We start from the raw sequence: 20,809 nt of genomic DNA on the forward strand, positions 1-20,809 counted from the left end.
GGAAGCCCCCGGGAAGGCAGGCAGGGTCCAGGACCTCTTCTGAAGGCTGGCGGGGGGCAAAAGTCTTTGCTCCCCCCCCCCGCCTGCCTTCAAAAGCCATCCGGGATAGCGGGAAGCGCTTCCCTGCTATCCCGGACTGCTTTTAAAATTCGGCCACCGCCGGCCTTCCTGGACCTCTTCTGAAGTACGGAGGGGGGGGGAAAGGCTTTGCTCCCCACCGCTAGCATTTAAAAGAGGTCCCTGGAGATTTCCCTATGGGCTTTCTTCTTGCGAAGCAAGCCCATAGGGAAATTCGTTTTGCGAAGCGCCTCCAAAACGGAAAACCCTTTTGTCTAGCGGGTTTTTCGTCTTGCGAGGCGTTCGTCTTGCGGGGCACCACTGTATATCCAGGTATCCCAGGTTTATCTTCCTTGTCCTTCTGGCATAAGCCCACTGCTCAGCTGTAGACAAAGTGGTGGACAAAAGCCCTTCCTAACTGCAGAGAATCCCTTGCTGGAGTTCAAAATTAAACACATCAGCATTTCCTGGTTAATTCATCAACTGTAATTTCAAATGCTTTAGCTATTACAGATTGACTTAGGCACACACAAAAACCATGAACAGTATAGCACAGACATGACCAAAATCCGTTCCGGGGGCCTAATCCGACCCGCCAGTCGATTTAATCCAGCCCCATGGCAGTATATGTCCTGGGGTAAAATCCTAAAAAAAGCCCAGCAACTTCAATCCTAAAAAAAACCTCAAGAACTTTGGTCGGCCCTCATGTATGTTCAGTTCATCAAATCTGGCCCTCTTTGAAAAAAGTTTGGGCATCCCTGGTATAACAGATGAGTAGCTATGACTGTTCCACAGAAAGAGACTGCAGCTTTTATTAAAGTATCTGGCAATTGACAATACTAAAAATGAACTTACAAATGCCACATTTTACTTATGGCAAAAATAAAAAGCCCAAAATGGACTTTGGTTTTCTGCGGGTGTCCTACTGCACTGTACTGAAACCTGTTTTCTCTCTGCAGCCTTCATCATGACAGATGCGATTGTGCATCCTAATTTCTGATAATGCAAATTTGCTTCTGCTGTTACTTAAGTCTGGTAGAATAAAAGTACCTTTAACATCAGTCAACTTCACTTCAAATCTGGAAAACGTATTAAAAAGTCAATTCCACTTACTCCTTTTCCAATAATAATAATAATAATTTATTTATTTGTACGTACGTACGTATGTACATACATACATACATACATACATACATACATACATACCTTCCCTATCTGGCTGGGTTTCCCCAGCCACTCTGGGCGGCTTCCAACAGAATATTAAAAACACGATAATATATCAAACATTAAAAACTTCCCTAAACAGGGCTGCCTTCAGATGTCTTCTGAAAGTCAGGTACAGTACTTGTTTATTTCCTTGACATCTGATGGGAGGGTGTTCCACAGGACGGGCACCACTACCGAGAAGGCCCTCTGCCTGGTTCCCTGTAATCTCACTTCTCACAGTGAACAAACCACCAGAAGGCCCTCGGAGCTGGACCTCAATGTCCAGGCTGAACGATGGGGGTGGAGACGCTCCTTCAGGTATACTGGGCTTTCAAGGTCAGCACCAACACTTTGAATTGTGCTCGGAAACGTACTGGGAGCCAATGTAGGTCTTTCCAGAGCGGTGTTATGTGGTCTCGGCAGCATTTCCCAGTCACCAGTCTAGCTACCGCATTCTGGATTAGTTTGTTTCTAGGTCACCTTCAAAGGTAGCCCCACGTAGAGCGCATTGCAGTAGTCCAAGCAGGAGATAACTAGAGCATGCACCACTCTGGTGAGGCAGTCCACAGGCAGGTAGGGTCTCAGCTTGCGTACCAGATGGAGCTGATAAACAGCTGCCCTGGACACAGAATTGACCTGCGCCTCCATGGACAGCTGTGAGTCCAAAATGACTCCTAGGCTGCACACCTGGTCCTTCAGGGGCACAGTTACCCCATTCAGGACCAGGGAGTCCCCCACACCTGCCCACCCCCTGTCCCCCAAGAACAGTACTTCTGCCTTGTCAGGATTCAACCTCAATCTGTTAGCTGCCATCCATCCTCCAGCTGCCTCCAGACACTCACACAGGACCTTCACCACCCTCACTGGTTCTGATTTGAAAGAGAGGTAGAGCTGGGTATCATCTGCATACTGATGAACACCCAGCCGAAACCCCCTGATGATCTCTCCCAGCAGCTGCATGTAGATGTTAAAAAGCATGGGGGAGAGGACGGAACCCTGAGGCACCCCACAAGTGAGAGCCCAGGGGTCTGAACACCACTTTCTGGAAGTGTTCCAGGAGGAAGTGAGCAGAACCACTGTATGACAGTGCCCTCCGCTCCCAGCTCCTCATGGTCAAGAAGGATGTCATGGTTGATTGTATCAAAGGCCGCTGCTCAGTCACCTTGCCCAAGAATGGAAGATTTGAGACTGGGCGTTAGTTGGCCATATTGGCCAGGTCCAAATATTTTTTTTAAGAAGCAGTTTCATAACCGCTTCTTTCAGCGGGTCTGGGAAGGCTCCCCACAGAGGGAAGCTTTCACCACCCCACAGAGCTCATCGCCCTGACCTTCCCAGCTCGCTTTTATGAGCCAGAATGGGCAAGGATCAAGGAGACAGGTGGTTGGTTTCATGCATCCAAGCAGCCTGTCCACATCCTTGGAGGTAACACATTGGAATTGATCCCACGCAACTCGACTAGACAGGACTCTAGCACTCTCCCGCCCCAGTCCTGCTCCCATGGTGGAGTCTACCTCTTTTCAAATCTGAGTGACATTATCTGCAAAAAACTTGCAAAATCATTGCAGGAGGTCTTGGGGTCCTTACTGGGCCCCGATGGCGAAGGTGGTTCTGTTAGATTGCAAACCACCCGAAAGAGTCTTTTGCTGCTGTTTTCTGCAGATGCAATAGAGGTGGTGAAGAAAGTCTGCTTCGCCATCGCTATTGCCACTTGTAGGCTTGACGTTGAGCTCTAACCCGTGTCTGGTCCAATTCAGAACGAGTTTTCTGCCACCGGTGCTCTAGAAGTCTCAGTGATTGTTTCATTGCCCTCAGCTCTGGGCTCCATGCAACTGCTTTGCAAAACAGTAATTGCAGTGCAAGTAAGGTATCATTGCCAGATTCCGATGATCTACTGGGTCGCTCTTCATCAGTACCTTGACTCTTTTTGCAGCTGAAAAATGGTCAGACTTAGAAAAAAATACTGTTCTTATTTAGTATTGGTATATTAGACCAAGCTAAGAAAAAGTGGTTATTCTGTTGCCTAGAACTTTTTTAAGCAACTGATGTGATGCTTGCATAAAATAAATTGGAGGACTGGTGTCAAATAATACATTAGACTAAAATATGAAAAAAACACATATCAGTTTTGTTAACTTTTAAATGTAGATAATTGTGCTAAAACAGATTTGCATTTACTACATACTATTTTTAACACAGTTTTTCTTACATGTAAGTGATTTTTGCTGAAGCAGACTGGAAAGTAGGTGAAAGTACTGAAGTAGGTACAAAAAGAAGTTTCTCTAGGGAAAGTGGTACATGTACAGCATATTAAATGCTTGTTTGTTCACTGTGTAGTATTTGCACAGCCCCTTTTGAAATAACTTGGCCTGAAGGATATATCTACACTACAAATGTACATCAGTCTATGATGATGATTATCATTATCATCATTATTTATATACCGCCCTATACCCCCGCAGGTCTCAGAAAAAAACAACTATTAAAAGCAATTTAACATCAATAGAATTAAAACTATTCATATACATAAAATCTACTAAAATCATACCAGTAATTACAATAAAAACAGCACAGCACCAATTCTTGTTCACCTCTTGTTCCAATTCTGAGATAAAAATACTGTAGTTATCTCTATATTGTAGCAATTTCTCCTCCCTCCTCCCCCAGAAAAATCCACTCTATGCAAATACAGTACTCACATTTTAAAACCTATTTGGTGTCAATTCCTACTGCCAGCTGTTGCTGCCATTCTCTGATGAAATTACTATGTGGGTGAGCCAAGCCAATCATGTAGTTGAGAGTCAGTTCCCTTTATCATGAACACATTTATGCAGAGCGCCAGAAAGCCATTGGACAAAAAGTAAGGCATTTTACCTATCAGTTTCCCAGCAGAATTGGAGCTCCCAGTGTTTTCTGTAGGAAGCAAATTACTGTTTAAACCGTTTCAAACCTATAGGACAGCTATTCCCTTGGAATAACAGCCTTGGCAAAATCAGCTGCTATCAGCATTGAGTACGGAACCTTCTTTTGGAAGTATATGTGAGTTTCCACGTGAACTGTTCATGGGATGCATCTGATAGTAAATGTTGTGGGAGGTGAACAATGATAACTGAACTCTAATCTTATGTTACATTAGTCTCTTACATTTTCCACAATGAGCAAGATGGTTTTGCCTGGTATTGTGCCATACACTTGCTCTTCATTTCAGATTCAATGGAAATCAAAAGTGTAAAATTAACCTCTATCACCATGTTTACTTTAGAAAATGAGGCCTCTCCTCAGGTGATTTGCATTCTCCCCATGTGGCTGCAATGGGAGCAGCTGTCTTTGGGGGAAACTCACCCATTAATAGGCTTTGAAGAAGACATGTCCGTCATATCCAAAACTCAGTACAGTGGTACCTCGCAAGACGAATGCCTCGCAAGACGAAAAACGCGCAAGACGAAAGAGTTCCGCTTTTTGAGTCGTTCCGCAAGACGAATTTCCCTATGGGCTTGCTTCGCAAGACGAAACGTCTTGTGAGTTCTTGCGAGTTTGTTTCCTTTTTCTTAAAGCTGCTAAGCCGTTAATAGCCGCTAAGCCGCTAATAGCCATGCTTCGCAAGACGAAAAAACCGCAAGACAAAGAGACTCGCGGAACAGATTAATTTCGTCTTGCGAGGCACCACTGTAAAATAAACTAAGAGACCACTGAAAAATGTAGCCAATAAAATAAACACATTGTTCAAGAATAATCGAGCCATATCATGGAAAGAATGTAATTGGTGTCGTTCTCATTGATGGAGTATTCTGTGACCGAATACATGAACTGTCATTTAGGAATCTCTTTTGAACACTATGCTCCAGACCACATATCCAGAAGGATACATATAGATTTCATCTACATTGTGGCCAGGCAAATAAATGCATGTTTTCCAGATGCCTTTGTTGACATAATGCAGCTTTGAAGGTAGGCACATTTGAAGGTGCTATGTATCCTTCCACTCTGACTAGTAAGTCTTCATCTGGGGGAGAGGCAGATGGCCTCACTGCCGCCACTGCATTGCGTTGAAAGGGGCTCAGACCTGGGCTAAACCCAGCTGGGTAGGATGCATCCCTTCCCCATTCTCAGTTACCTTCACCTGAGCAAAGGGAACTGAAGGATTTACCTAGAGTTCTAAAGATGGATTTGACCATGGTGATGATGTTATGATCAAAGTGGTGATGGTTTCAGTCTCCCAGCCCATTGGTTGTTGGCCTCTCTTATCCCATGTGCATTTTGGATATGATTGCATTTGGTTCTAGCTAGTTATTGCATCTCATATAAAATAACCTTTGTACTTTTCTTTTTTGCCAATGCACCAGGGTTTTTTTTAGTGCCAGACTGTTATTTGCAAAAGGTGATGAAATATGGTACCGGCACCACCAGTATTCTTTTGGCAATTTGCCTATGTTTGTGTTTAGCTTAGGGTTACCAGACGTTCCCATTTCCTGGGGACAGTCCCTGGATTTGTGAATAAGTCCCCAGACAAATTCCATCCCCGGGTTGTCCCTGGATTTCATCTAATGTCCCCAGGAAACACAGCAGCGGCAGTCTCTAAGCAGCCCGGAGCAGTTGGCTCTGGCTGGCTTCAGGAGCTGGTCAGAAGTCCCCTTATGATGGTGGTGCAGGAGCTCTAACATGCAGCTTCCAGGCTGCCTCCACCTTCCCTGACCCCAGCAACTAAGCTGTGAATGGAGGCTTCATGTTGCCTATCGGAGCAGCCTCCCAACTCCTCCTTGCGTGCCAGCAGGAGCGGGGCAGGGATCTCTCAGGCAATGGGAAGCCTCCCTTCCCAGCTGAAGGATCCCCACCCCCTCCTGCTTGCACACAAGTAGGAATGGGATTGGGGCTGCTCCAATGGGAAGGAAGATCCCTGCCTCCTCCTGCTTGCACGCAAGTAGGAGTTGGGATGGGCTGCTCCAAAAGGCAGTGTGAAGCCTCGCTTCCCAACTGAGGGATTCCTGCCCCCTCCTATTTGCATGCAAGTAGGCATGGGATTGGGGCTGCTCCGATGGGAAGGGAGGCACCAACAACTCAGGCTGCCCAGGCTCATGGAAAAAGGAGATAGAAAAGGAGATAGAAGCCTTGGAGGAAGGGCGGTTGAGGTCAAGGCAGTGGCCGCCCCTCTGCCACCGCCATTGCTGCAGTATCAACGTCCCGAACGTGTAGTATTTATTTAATTAAAGTATCCCCGGATTCATTGGAAAAAATCTGGTAACCTTAGTTTTGCTCAACACTGGGGGGAAATACCAGCATGAGTGAAATGTTGTTGCTGTCAGAGATGTGAATAGGGGACTTGCTCCAGACCTTGCTGAAACCATGGAGACCACATTTGCAGATATATTTGCAACCATTTGTGCTCTCCTTCTCATTCAGTTCTGTGTGCATTATATAATTTGTTATTGGAAAAACTTCCCATCCTAAGAATCTCGAATAACCAGCCTTCAACATTCAGATTTTTAACTCTTCAAAAAAAAACCTATTGCTTTTGAGTTGCATACAAACATAAAATCAACACTGAACACATGAATAAAGCTTTTAAGGTTGCTGTTTCAGTCTCCACAACAATAATCTTATTTGTTTATAGCAGGGGTTGTCAGCCTGGTCCCTACCGCCCACTAGTGAGCGTTTCAGGATTCTAGGTGGGCAGTAGGGGGTTCTATGGCACAAGCTGAATCCTCCTTCCATCGAGCTCTGGTGGGCGGTAAGGAAATTTTACATTAGTGGGCAGTAGGTATAAAAAGGTTGACTACCCCTGGTTTATAGGTTAGGATAGGTAAAACAGGAAAAACCACAACATATCAGTCACTGTGAAGTCTGGGCCATTCTATGGGTGTGTCCGGTTTTGCTTTTCCTGTTCCCCAAATAAGTAGCATAATTAATCATTTCTAAAAGTGTGTTTAAATGGATCAGACATGCAGAAATGTTATTGTACTGTGTCAGGGTTTGGAAGAGGTGGAGTATATATTTTTATTTTCAAAGATTTTTAAAAAAATACTGGTTCCACTGGTTCCTCAGGAACTTTGAGAGTTTTGTTCTGATACTAATGAAATCAGTCCAGATTTATCAAGATGCAGTTTTAAAATACGGTAAACCTGAACCAACAAGATACCCTGGTTTACCTGACATACCGGTATTTTAATACAAAGTAAGGAATTTTACACTGAGGGTTCAGGATTGTGCTGGTGGTGAACAGGAGGCAGAAAAACTCTCAGGACACTTTTGCAACTCTCCCTCAATTGCTGACTCCATGTGCCACACCTTCTTCCATCTAGAGGGACCTCTGCAGCCACTTCTGCTCATTCTTTTGCCTGAGCACTGGAGTCCAAAGGCAATACAGTGGTGCCTCGCAAGACGAAAATAATCTGTTCTGCGAGTCTCTTTGTCTAGCGGTTTTTTCGTCTTGCGAAGCAATCCTATTAGCAGCTTAGCAGATTAGCGCTATTAGCGGCTTAGCGGCTATTAAAGGCTTAGCGGCTAAAAGGCTATTAAAGGCTTAGCGGCTTAGAAAAAGGGGTGAAAGCAAAAAAAATTGCAAGACTTGCAAGATGTTTTCGTCTTGCGAAGCAAGCCCATAGGGAAATTCGTCTTGCGAAGCGCATCGAAAAACGGAAAACCCTTTCGTCTAGCGGGTTTTTCGTCTTGCGAGGCATTCGTCTTGTGGGGCACCACTGTATCAGTTTTGGGATGCTGAAGGTAAGATGTAGGAAGACTTTGCTGCAATTGAATAGCATGCAACTAGGATCTTACAAATGTGTATGGGTCTATACAATTATTAAAGACAATCCCATAAGTCTGACCTATTAGCACATTGTTTCATTTTGGTTTCATTATCATTGTGTGTTGCTTTTATATCCAGTAAAGGATTGCCTTCGAGTTCAACATTCACCTTAGAAGATAGTGCTATCTGCTTGACCTCAGAACAGAGCACAGTAGAAACAGAAAATGATAATGCTTCTGTGCTGGATGTATACTTAGTAAGTTGACTAATCTTTTCTTTTTCCAAAGTATGTACACTTTCAAATAGCTGACTTGCTTTTGATTGACACTGGGTTTTATTCTGTAGATGTGTACTTCACATGTTTCACTCTTAGTGTACTATTCCATTTTGTGAGTAGTATGAAGTATTCCCCACAAAACTGAAAAGGTGAGATTCTGATGTCCTCTGATGCAGAACTGTCACTTGAGAGAAGAAAATATGTATGAGGTAACAGCACTTAAACTATACCTATAGTTCTTTTGTAGCTATACTTGGAGGAACAAATCAATGTTGCTTTGGTTACCAAACATTCCTCTGTTTCAATGCACATATTGGTTGGAATAGGAAATGCCTGGGTTATTCAAAAATCTTAGTATAAGTAGGCCATTGTAGAGAACTCCCTCTCCTTTTAATAGATTGGATCAATTTACATATATTTTCCATCTTTCTGTGGGCATGCAAGAGAGGGAAAGGCAAGAGAAATATCTGTGACATTTTTAGAACAGCGCTGGAAAGTCTCATGGGTTTGATAATGTTCCATTTGACTAGATTAGCATTTGCATTCCCTATTTCTTTTAAGATTCTTAATTCTGTCCAAATTTACTCATGTCGTGAAATTTACTAGTATAATCTGTTTGTATTCAAAGATGCTGAGTTTCATATATAGCATGGAGCACTCATTCACATTGGTTATAATCAGTAAAACAAAGTGGAGAAAACACATGTCTCTTTAAACAACTTCCTGTTGCATTGATCCACATATGTAATGCTAATAGTAATATCCCACATTGAGATTGTTGAAGATTAGATAAAAAGACCCTCGTTTTCTCTGTAATATTTCCCAATAATGGCTCAACTTATTATATTTATTTAGGTTTAGCTAGGGTTGATCTGAATTAAAATTCTCCAATGTTTGCAGGAGTGGAGCTGAGCTGCCTTAATGGGATATCAAAATAACAACAACCTTCAAGGGAAATGATTATGGACGAGCAGTTCATCTTCTGTGGGTGTGCTTGTTTCAAGCGGGATTTAGCAAGGTTGTTCTGAGCAGATTCAGCTTGCCATATCCTGGGATCCACAGTCATGGCCTGCATCGAATTGAGCGTCCTTTCCCTCCCGTTGCAAGTCGGCACTTGTTCCTGTGAGAATCCATCCTTTTGCCGTTGTCCTAAAAAGAAACCCAAAGATCTAATAAGCCTGTTTGGGAATTAAAAATGATAACTATGTCCAATATAATAAACAGTGGATTCATTGAAGACCCTGTCTTTCTGGAACCGTTTGCAATTCCTGCTAGGCAATGGGCTGTCCTGCAATTTACTATTCATATTATTAAAAAAAAAGCAACAGCCAGGAACTTAAGACACATGGAAGTGGCAAAAAGTATTCTCATTGGGGTTGTATTCAGCTTAGTTTTACCCAGAGTAGACTTATTTAAATGAATGAATATGGCTAAGTTAGGTCCATTAATTTCAGTGAAACTACCCTACAAGAGAGGTTTGAGTGGGTACCCACTCAAACCTCTCTTGTACCTGCAATACATTGACAATATTTTTATTATCTGGACACATGGTCAACAGACCCTGGACACCTTCCATCAGACATTCAATGACTTTCACTCCACCATCAACCTAACAATGAACCGATCTATGCAATAAATACATTTTTTAAAATATATTTATTAAGGATTTCAAAATTACAAAAAAGAGAAGGAAAAAAAGAAAGAAAAAAAGATACATAAAAACCAATACAACAACACAACAACAAAAAAAGAAAAGAAAAATACAAATCCCATATTACATATCTTATCTTTCATTTGCTTGTTTCCTTGACCTCCTCACACCTCCCTTTTTGTATTCTAGCTTAATTAATTATTTCAGCAAATCCTTTCCATCTTTCACCATATTCTGTTATTCAATTTGCCTTACTTTATTTAACCTTATCTTACCGTAAAATATCTTATAACTTAAAACTTAATGCTTATTTATACATAACTCCTTATATCATTTCTACTAAAGCCAGACAATTTCATTCCAACATTTTCCCTAATATTCATTAATTTTACACTAATTCCCAAAATAAAAGTTTTTCTTTATAGACTTTCTTCCAATTTTCATCCAACGTCCCTTCTTCCTGGTCTCGGGTTATGTCAGTCCTTACTGTCTATTCCATCTAGTCCATCAACCTGGTAATCTTATGTCCGAGGCTCTTAAATCTCTTCCATGCTCCTTCTGCAGATCTTCTTCTTGTTTATACAGTGGTGCCTCGCAAGACGAAATTAATTTGTTCCGTAAGTTTTTTCTTCTTGCGAGTTTTTCGTCTTGCGAAGCACGGTTTCCCATAGGAATGCATTGAAAATCAATCAATGCGTTCCTATGGAAACCGCCTTCAGACCAGGTCCGGGGACAGTCTGTCCCCCGACCTCTTCTGAAGGCTGGGGGGGGGGACAAGGGCTTTTCTTCCCACCCCCAGCATTTTAAAAAACCCCGGGACAGCGGAGGACTTCTCCGCTGTCCCGGGGCGATCTTAAAATGCTGGCGGGCGGCAGTGAAGCCTTCGCTGCCGCCTGCCAGCATTTTAAAAAACCCCGGGACAGCGGAGGACTTCTCCGCTGTCCCGGGGCAATTTAAAAGCCCCCGGGTAGGCAGGCAGGGGGGAGCAAAGACTTTTGCCCCCCGCCGGCCTTCAGAAGAGGTCTCTTCTGAAGGCCGGCGGGGGGCAAAAGTCTTTGCTCCCCCCGCCTGCCGTCAAAAGCCGTCCGGGATAGCGGGAAGCGCTTCCCTGCTATCCTGGACTGCTTTTAAAATGCTGGTGGTGGGGAGCAAAGCTTTTCAGCCCCCGCCGGCCTTCCTGGACCTCTTCTGAAGGCCGGGGGGGGGAAGGATTTGCTCCCCACCGCTAGCATTTAAAAGAGGTCCCCGGAGATTTCCCTATGGGCTTTCTTCTTGCGAAGCAAGCCCATAGGGAAATTCGTCTTGCGAAGCAACTCGCAAACGGAAAACCCTTTCGTCTTGCGGGTTTTCCATCTTGCGAGGCATTCGTCTTGCGGGGCACCACTGTACTTGCACTTTTCCTTGTCTTTTGTTGGTCTCTTTCTTGATTTCTTTCCTTTCTCAATGAGGTCTCTGGGGGATTCCAGCCCATAATTATCTCCATCTCCCCTCATTAGACCAGCCCATTTCCCACAGTCCCACTCCCCACAGTCATCAATATAATCCAAAAAATATTTAACAGCATATTTCAAAGTCCCTCCAAAGTTAAGAGCCTCCTCAGCTCCAGGCTCCCCCTGGCCCACTCCAAATTCAATCTTCCAGAACAGTGGCTTATGCTCCTGCAGGGCCTCGGGTCTCTCCATTTGTATTGCTTGAGGTGCAACCGCAACCTCCTCCATTATCATCTGCCCTTGCACTTGCCCAGTCGAACCAGTTTCCTGAGTTGGTCCCTGTATGATTTCTGTGTCAGTATTCCCTATTTGTCCACATTCACTGACTACAGCAGTCATCAAATCCAACTTCTCATTCATCAAATCCATCTTCTCATGCAACTGCTCCAGCAAAGCATTTGTCTTGCAAAAGGCAAGCACCAAAACTTCCTCCCAACACATTTTTATTCAAGGTCAAAAGACTGGTCTCACGATCTTAATCTCGCAGCTTTTAAGTCGCCAAGTAAACTGCAGCAACAATTTAACAAGCTCCCTCTAGAGCAGTGTTTCCCAACCTTGGGCCTCCAGATGTTTTTGGCCTACAACTCCCATCATCCCTAGCTAGCAAGACCAGTGGTCAGGGATGATGGGAATTGTAGTTCAAAAACAGCTGGAGGCCCAAGGTTGGGAAACACTGCTCTAGAGGAGACAATTTCTATTTGTGTCCATCTTTTTAAAGCATGTCCAACAAAAGAAAGTTACTTTCAATTTTCAAATATTTTGTTTCTTTAGAATGCAGAAGGCAACATTGGAATCAGTTTGTTTCTCTTTTTTAGCTATCTGTCAAAATGTTCCATTCACAGTCAATGGACGTCTCCAACAATTTCTGTCTCTGACACCCCGTTCCCAGGTTTGAGACGGTGGAGCTTATTTTTCTTTACTCCCTCTCCTGCAGGCTTAAACAGTCAAATTCCCCCCCTCCTTTTCTCCTGCTTCCAAGGGGGTTTTAGTGGTTATAAATGAAGGAAATTTCGACCTTTACAAACAACTTTCCAGGCTATTAGCTTACAAGGTTTTTGCTTCAGTCTATTTACAAAAAGCGGAAGGCGGACTTCCTGTTTTGAACCTTCCCGCTTCGGTGCCAAATTATAGTGTTTCTTACTCACGGGTACTTGTTTAGAGTCCAATTGTCGACAGGAAGAAGTCAGTGCTCTCTGGCAATGGCTATGCGGCTTCCCTCCGTGAAAGTAGCAATCAGTTCGCAGCACCACGCCACTCACCCCACTTCACTCCGGAGCCCCAAAATGGGGTTCCCCGTGAGTAGGGGAGGCGCTCCTGGTGCCCTGCCGAACCCCACGTTCCCAGGCTAAGAAATACATTTTTTGGACACTACTATAAAAATACAGGATGGGCATATAGACACCACCTTATACCGTAAACCAACTGACCAACAAACATATCTACATGCTTCTAGCTACCATCCTAAACATACCAAACAATCCCTTTTATATAGCTAGGCCCTACATTACAGCCGCATCTGTTCCAACTCTACAGACAGAGACTCTCACCTAAAAGATCTACAGCAAACCTATCCGCCTGATGAAGTTAAACAACAGATCAACAGAGCCAGACTGATACCCAGAGAGAACTTGCTGAAAAACAGACCCAAAAAAGAAAATAACAGAACACCACTAGTAATCACAGCTCCCAAGTTTAAACAGTACAACGCATCATAAGAGATCTACAACCTCTCCTAGAGAATGACAGTTCTCTTTCTCAAGCTCTGGGAGGAAGACCTTTCATTGCCTACAGACAGCCACTCAATCTTAAACAACTCACCCACAAAAATACAACAACCAGACTTAACATGAACACCGGTACCAGAGCCTGCAATAAACCCAGTTGCCAACTTTGCTGCCACATACACCAGGACAACACCATTACTGGACCCAACAACATCAAACATACCATCTCAGGCCTATTTAATTGCTCATCTTCTAACATTGTGTATGCCATCAAATGCCAACGGTGCCCTTCAGCTCTCTATATTGGACAAACAGGCCAAACCCTACGCCAAAGGATAAATGGACATAAATCTGACATCAATAATCACAAGACAGAGAAACCAGTAGGAGAACACTTCAATCTCCCAGGACATTCTATACAAGATCTCAAAGTATCTGTCTTATTACAAAAGAATTTCAGAAATAGACTGGAAAGAGAAGTTGCTGAATTGCAACTTATTACCAAACTTAAAACCATGGAGAGACCTGGTCTGAATAGAGACATTGGATTCTTATCTCATGATACATGATAAAGCTATTTTTAGCCATCTCACCCCTTGCTTTTTCCTGTAAGACCAATTGCAGTCATTAACAGTTGTCAACAGGTTTACCACACCTACCAGCCAATCACCACCCTTCTGAGTAATACCTCTCCCCACCCTCTCACTGTATATAAGGGTCTGGTGACTTCTGTTTCAGTGTATCTAAAGAAGTGTGCATGCACACGAAAGCTCATACCAGTAACAAACTTTGTTGGTCTCTAAGGTGCTAATGGAAGGAATTTTTTATGAATGAACTTGTGTATCACTTAAAGTAGTTTGTTTTGAGTCCTCTGTGAATATGGAAACAAGTTTCATGTTCTTTCTCCAAACACAATGCTGCCACCTATTGCTGATTCTAAAATGACAAGAGTTGCATGCTCCTTTCTGGACTGGCTGCTTAGTAAAAGTATTTAGTTTCATAAATCTGGTATTAAAAAGTCTTTATAGATTTGTCACTTTGATATAAATCACTTTTGTCCAGAGGTTTTTTAAATGTACAGTTTTTGGAAATCTAATTAACCTGTTGGTATAAAACTAACAAACGCTGAAAAATATGTAGGTCAAAAACTATAGTTATAGTAAGAAAGCATTGTGAATATAGGGGATTATGAAAAGGAAAGAATTTTATTGTCTTTCACAAGTGATATCCATATGACCGTACAGTATCCTAATTCCAGTTGTCTTAACCTTGGCTTGAGATATTTTATAGGAGTGAGAGTGGTTTCATTGTCATCTGGGAGACAGAGCTTTAATAAGTGCACTTAACAGGAAGAAAGGTTTTTTCTTCTCCAGTGTGTAAGAACTGGTCCAGTAATAAAATTTCTGTATCTTTGTCCTTCTTTAGCAGAGTCATAATTTCACAGTTGGGGAATATTACTTTTAGAGTGAAAGGAAATACAGTGGATGCTCGGGTTGCGAACGTAATCCGTGCGGGATGCGCGTTTGCAACCCGCAGCTGCGTGTCTGCGAATGCGCGGGTTGCAATTCGGCGCTTCTGCACATGCGTGACTGCCGAAACCTGGAAGTATCCCGTTCCGGTACTTCTGGGTTTTGGCGGTCCGTAACCCGAAAAAACGCAACCTGAAGCATCTGTAACCCGATGTATGACTGTACATAGCTTAAGATTTCAACCCTGTCTTCAGCTCAGGACTGGTCCTGGACTTTTAATGATTCCAACCTATTGCATGAGTCAAGAGAACGCACACAAGGATCTTTTTAGAGTGTGAGTTGTTTATACATGTCCCTGCGTCCTCTCTGACATTGAAAGGGACCTTAGGGTGTTCCTTTCTGACTGTACATTTTTTGTTGAAGACTCTAAAAATATTGGTGCCTAAGATTGCTCCTGCTAGCAAACTGGCCTGACTTTGGAGGTTAGTGAAGAATACAGCACTAGCTTCACATTGAGCATCCCCACTGCCAACTGCGCTGTGATCAAACTCATTGATCAGTGAGGAACGGTAGATTTTATAGTCAATATGCAGCTGCATGAAATTCTCTAGTCTGTGCCACAATACTTCTATTCATGTAGAATCAGTAAATAATGTTCTGCGCAGAATCCTTTGAAAATATCTTGTACATTATCTAATTATGCAGCACAGTTTGCCCCCTATGCCTCGTGCCACATTCTATGTGCAATTTGTAGTTGTTGAGAGTCCTTAAGCATGATCAGATTTTTAACATGGTGCACAACATTTGTTTCCTTGTTAATATAATTATATATGTTCCATTTTTAAACTTGTTTTTCCTTGAAATAAGGAGTTCAAGTTGAACTATAAAAATAGAACATTTTTCTTTTATAAAACATTTTTTAAAAATTGATTTAAAGCCCCATCCATGGGCGTAGCCGGGGGGGTCAAGGGGTCAGCTGCTCCCCCATCAAGTAAAACAATAGAAATACTTAACTAAATGAACAATCATGTCGGTTCTACTCCCCCCAACAAAAGTCCTGCCCCCCCCCAAATCCTGGCTATGCCTAATTATTCTGAAGCATTTCAGTTTATGTCAATTTAGCATTTAACATGTTTATTTGGCTTAATGCAACAAAATTTATATCAAGGGCAAGGGGGAGCGGCTGTCTTGCATTGCCAATGGCTCTCAGTGGCTCTGTATTGTTTCTTAATGGCCCTAACTTGGCCAGGTCGTTTTTGCAAAGGCTAGCACAGGAATTCCTCTGCAGTATTTCTCCCTTCATATCGCAAATAATCAAAATCCTACCATTTATTAATTTCTAGGATTTAGCCCCCCATCTATAACAACATACCATATTGGCTCAAATATAAGCTGCATCCAAATATAAGCTGCACCTTTAAAATTCAAGGAGGGGAAAAGAAAAAAAGACAATACCTGAATATGAGCCGCTCCCTTAAAATTCTGCCAGCACTCACACCCTTTCCGTTTTACCATATGTCTGTTTCAGCAGCGATATCGTAAAAACCAGTTTTTGTAAGGTCGCAAATTTAAGCCGCACTTTTAACTTTTCACGTTTGGAATTTGGGGAAAAAGTGAGGCTTATACAGTATTCAGGCCAATATGATTGGCCTGAATACAGGCCAATTTGGGGAAAAAGTGAGGCTTATACAGTATTCAGGCCAAGTAGATTGGAAGCTGAATGTAACAGTTGCCACAGAGGTATCTAATTCAGATATTCGGGAAACTTAGCTTTAAGCATCCTAGAGGAAGTTGTATTGATTTCATTGGAACGCTACTTTGGGGTTGGGAATGGTAAACATAAAGCATCGTAGCCAGACAGCACTTTTCTTCTTGAAAAAAAGTGTGCTGGAACTGAAAAGCCCCAGAAAAAAGGACTGACTGTAGCAGATAAAACTGCAAAAGGCCTCTGGGGTGTTCTGAACACATTCTGTGTTGTCCATACAATGAGACAGAGTTATGATGGTCGAAAAATATGAATTGTTGTATAGTTGGGAAACCTAACATAAGAAGGAAGAAAATAGATGTTGTATTAACCAATATTGATAGTGAAGGAGGGTGTTGACCTTTAAAGCCCTAAACGGCCTCGGCCCAGTATACCTGAAGGAGCGTCTCCACCCCCACCGTTCTGCCCGGACGCTGAGGTCCAGCGCCGAGGGCCTTCTGGCGGTTCCCTCATTACGAGAAGCAAAGCTACAGGGAACCAGGCAGAGGGCCTTCTCGGTAGTGGCACCCGCCTTGTGGAACGCCCTCCAATCAGATGTCAAAGTGATAAATAACTACCTTACATTCAGAAGACATCTTAAGGCAGCCCTGTTCAGGGAAGTTTTTAATCTGTGATATTTTAGTGTATTTCTGGTTTTTATGGAAGCCGCCCAGAGTGGCTGGGGAAACCCAGCCAGATGGGCGGGGTACAAATAATAAATTATTATTATTATTATTATTAACAAGTTTTGTTTGTTTGTTGGAGAAAAAAATTAACTCTTTTTATTTCTTTTGTTTAGTAATAGAATTCATAAAATAAGAAAAAGACGAATTTTAAGAATGAGAATATTTGAAGAGAAGCACTTTCTGCACTCCTGATTTTCAAGGAAAAATTTGCTGAGCCTAGGAAACAAAAAGTCATAAGCAACAGAGCCTCCGTGAAAACAACAGAGGATTCTTGAAGCCTAGAAATGCTACCTTGGACTCAGCAGATGTGAAAGGAAACATTTCACACTTTGCCAGGATGTGCTGTTGCCAAACTGTGAAGAACTGCATACATTGTACTTAAGCTGCTCTTTCTTCTATTGCCAATCATCTTTTCAGGGCTTGGAAGTAATATTTTCCTATCGTCTCTCACATGATTTTTTTATTTGCATGTATTCAGTGATTATGCACAAATATGTAATCTGCTTTGCCTATTTAAAGAGTCATCATCATCACAGTGGTGAATATTATGTAAATCAATTCTGCTTTCCCCCAGAATTATAATTGCTCACCTATTAATTTCATACATGGGTTAGTGTAATATGTTTGCACATAGTTTATGGGAAGCTATCTTCTATAAAGAAATTTTCACTGTTTATTAGTGAAATGAAAAAGAAGCTATTTATAACAAGGCCTTATGTTGTGTACATATATTGTCTTTGACATATCTGTGATTAGATATATTGCTTGTAAAGGACAAAATTACATAATTTATTTAGTATATTCTACTGTAAACTATAGTTTTATTGACAAAAAATAAAGTATTTTGTTCTCAAAACAAGTGTTGCAGATAATCCTGATGCTTATCTTCTTGAGCAAATCCCATAACTCACAAGAAGTATTTTCTTGACCCCTTATGTGTGACAATAGATGATGACGAAAAAGCAAGCCGGAACCCAAAGAGAAGCCCATTGAAAAAGACCTTGCTTCCCTCTACAGTGGTACCTCGGGTTAAGTACTTAATTCGTTCCAGAGGTCTGTTCTTAACCTGAAACTGTTCTTAACCTGAAGCACTACTTTAGCTAATGGGGCCTCCTGCTGCCGGCGCGCCGCCAGAGCATGATTTCTGTTCTCATCCTGAAGCAAAGTTCTTAACCTGAAGCACTATTTCTGGGTTAGCAGAGTCTGTAACCTGAAGCGTATGTAACCTGAAGCGTATGTAACCCAAGGTACCACTGTATTTTCAATTTTTGAGGGAAAAGAAAAAGGATCTTTTTTGTATTTTTAAGGGAATGTTTTTGTAGTTGTAGTTGTTGTTTGTGTTTCTTTGTGTTTCTTTGTTTGTTTTTTTAAAGGGAAGGAAGAAGGGGAAAACATTTTCTATTTTAATTTTAATTTTTTATTGGTTTTTTGTTTTTAAAAGAATTTTCTTTTTGAAAATAATAATATTCTTATATTACTATTTTCATCTCCACCTATTTTTAATACATAAATTCCCCCCTTCCCCCTCATATATTCTAACCTTTTCTAAAAAACAACACAAAACAACCCCCCTTTCCCCCCTAAGTCTTCAGTCCCTCTACTAAATTTCTATTACTACCTTTTTTAAAATACATCCATATATTACTTAAATCACACTCTCCACCCCCCCAAAAAGGGGGAACCTTTTTTGTTGTAGTTGTCCTCTTTTCTTCCAACTTCTTTTATTTCATCTCTATTTTACTTCCTCCTCCTCAGCATATAAATACTCTCCTTAAATCCCTTCCGGGACACTCAGCTCCTTTTTGCTTATTTTTCCTCATATTTCCCCCTACTTTTTACTCTCCACCCCCATTTTTGTTTTCTATCCCTTTTGGTTTTTTTTTAAAATCAACCCCCCCTTTTTAGCCATTGTCAGTTTGCTTTGAGGAGGGAGCCCTTTCTCCCCCCACCCCCTCTTTTAAAACAAGACCTCTTTCCCCATACCACCACCACTCCCACAGTTCCCTCTCTCTCCCCCCACCCCTCCGTTTTTTCTCTTCTTCTTCCCACCCTCCTATTCCTTCTCTTTCTCTCTCCCTCTCCCTTTCTCCATCCCCTCCCCCTCTCTCTTTAAAGTAAACACATACATTCATACATACACACACACATATCACTGTTCTACACTTTGCCCCCCTCATATTATAGCTAAAACTATCACTGCCATTTATTACCGCTGTTATTTACTATCTCTCCTTCTCTCTCTTTCCTCCTCTCTTTCTGTCTCTCCCACTTTTATTTTACTCCAATTTCCCCCTCCTTCCCTCCCCTTCTCCTCCCCCGTTTTGTTCTTTCTCTTCTTCCTCTTCTTCCTCCTTCTCCCCCCACCCTTTACATATAGCCGGTCTGTCTGGTTCTATTTCTGAACGCATCCCCAACCCCACCCTCCACCTTAACTGGACCCCAGTACCCCTTTTGTGTATATGCAACCCCTCCTAAACACACATTTCCCCTGGCCCCACTCCTCTGATCTCCACATCTCTGCCTGCTAACCCCCTCCCTCTATGTGAACTGTCTGTCTGATGGTCTATCCGCTTCTCTGCTTACCTGACCCCCCCTGCTTTGGCGGCACTGCTGAGGCGACTATGGAAACCCCAGAGAAGCTCTTAAAACACAGCCTAGAAGTAACACAAATGGCCACCTAATTTGAACGCTCTGTAAAAGCCACCAGTCAACAACGCCTGATCAGCTCAGCAACCCAACAACACCCAGGAACCACCACTGCTACAACTTCTAACCGCAACACGCCCTACTCCAACAGGACGCCAAATAGACCTCAAACCAAAACCATTAGGGAGATTGAGATGACACCAAACAGAGAGATGGCAAACAGTGCTGGCCCATCCCCAAAACCTGGACCCACTCCAAAATAGTCTCCATCCCAAAACCACTAAAAGACAACCTCAAAGTAGAATCATACCGCCCAAACTCATTAATAAACCAAGACTACAAGATATTCACATCAATCTTGGCCAACCGCCTAAAAATCTTCCTACACAAGTTAATAGCCTCAGACCAGACTGGCTTTGTCCCTGGCCGCAATATAACAGACCCCATCAGGAAACTACTGAAGCTGATCAATCACAGCAAGGCAACTAAACTCCCATTGACAATTATGTCCCTAGACACCCTCAAAGCCTTTGATTGCTTAGAGTGGAAATACATATTAGCAGTACTAACTAACATGAAATTTGGCCCCAACTTCCTACAAATCCTCAAACAAATATACTCCCAAGCCTCAGCAAAATGCAGAACTAACAATATGGATTCTAATACTATAGCTATCCAAAGAGGCATGAAACAAGGATGCCCACTGTCTCCCTTCTTATTTATCCTGGCTCTGGAACCCTTAGCAATCCGAATCCGAGCAGCCACAGACATCAAGGGAGTGGAAATAAAGGGCAGAACCTATAAATTAGGGCCCTTTGCAGACAACCTAATGGTCACAACACCAGACCCCATAAGCACAGCAACCTCCCTAATCAGAAAACTCAACACATTTGCAATGCTGTCGGGCCTACAGGTAAATTTTACAAAGTCAGAAGCTATGTGCTTCAACATCCCTCCTCACACCCAAAAAAGAACTCACTAAGGTCACCAAAAGAAAACTGTGCCACACCAAGTTCAGATACCTAGGGGTACAAATAACCAGAAACCTCAATAAATTGTACCTCCACAACTACAAGCTCCTGTGGTGACAAATTAACAAAGACCTAAAAAGATGGATTGA

At 42.5% G+C, this 20,809-nt stretch overlaps 1 protein-coding gene and 1 long non-coding RNA gene across 5 annotated transcripts in view; one reads left to right on the forward strand and one right to left on the reverse strand.

Annotated features, from left to right (window-relative positions):
- Positions 1–17,714, forward strand: part of PIP5K1B (phosphatidylinositol-4-phosphate 5-kinase type 1 beta) — a 125,893-nt gene extending 108,179 nt beyond the window's left edge. For 3 of the 4 annotated variants that reach the window (XM_081930640.1, XM_081930642.1, XM_081930641.1), the window contains 2 exons: positions 8,141–8,262; positions 17,163–17,714. In XM_081930640.1, coding sequence (XP_081786766.1) covers positions 8,141–8,262; positions 17,163–17,176 — 136 coding nt within the window. In that variant the 3' untranslated portion in view covers positions 17,177–17,714. Of the gene's footprint in view, positions 1–8,140; positions 8,263–14,867; positions 16,250–17,162 lie in introns of those variants that run through there. The other variant, XM_081930643.1, reaches the window with a different exon arrangement.
- On the reverse strand, positions 1,232–6,301 carry LOC309380768. Its single transcript, XR_014173125.1, has 2 exons — positions 4,925–6,301; positions 1,232–4,645 (listed from the first exon to the last, which is right to left on the reverse strand). It is a non-coding gene; the product is annotated as an uncharacterized lncRNA (long non-coding RNA).
- Positions 17,715–20,809: the final 3,095 nt, after the last annotated feature.

Source organism: Podarcis melisellensis, assembly GCF_964234715.1.
Source record: "Podarcis melisellensis genome assembly, chromosome: 11".
Taxonomy (NCBI): Eukaryota; Metazoa; Chordata; class Lepidosauria; order Squamata; family Lacertidae; genus Podarcis; species Podarcis melisellensis.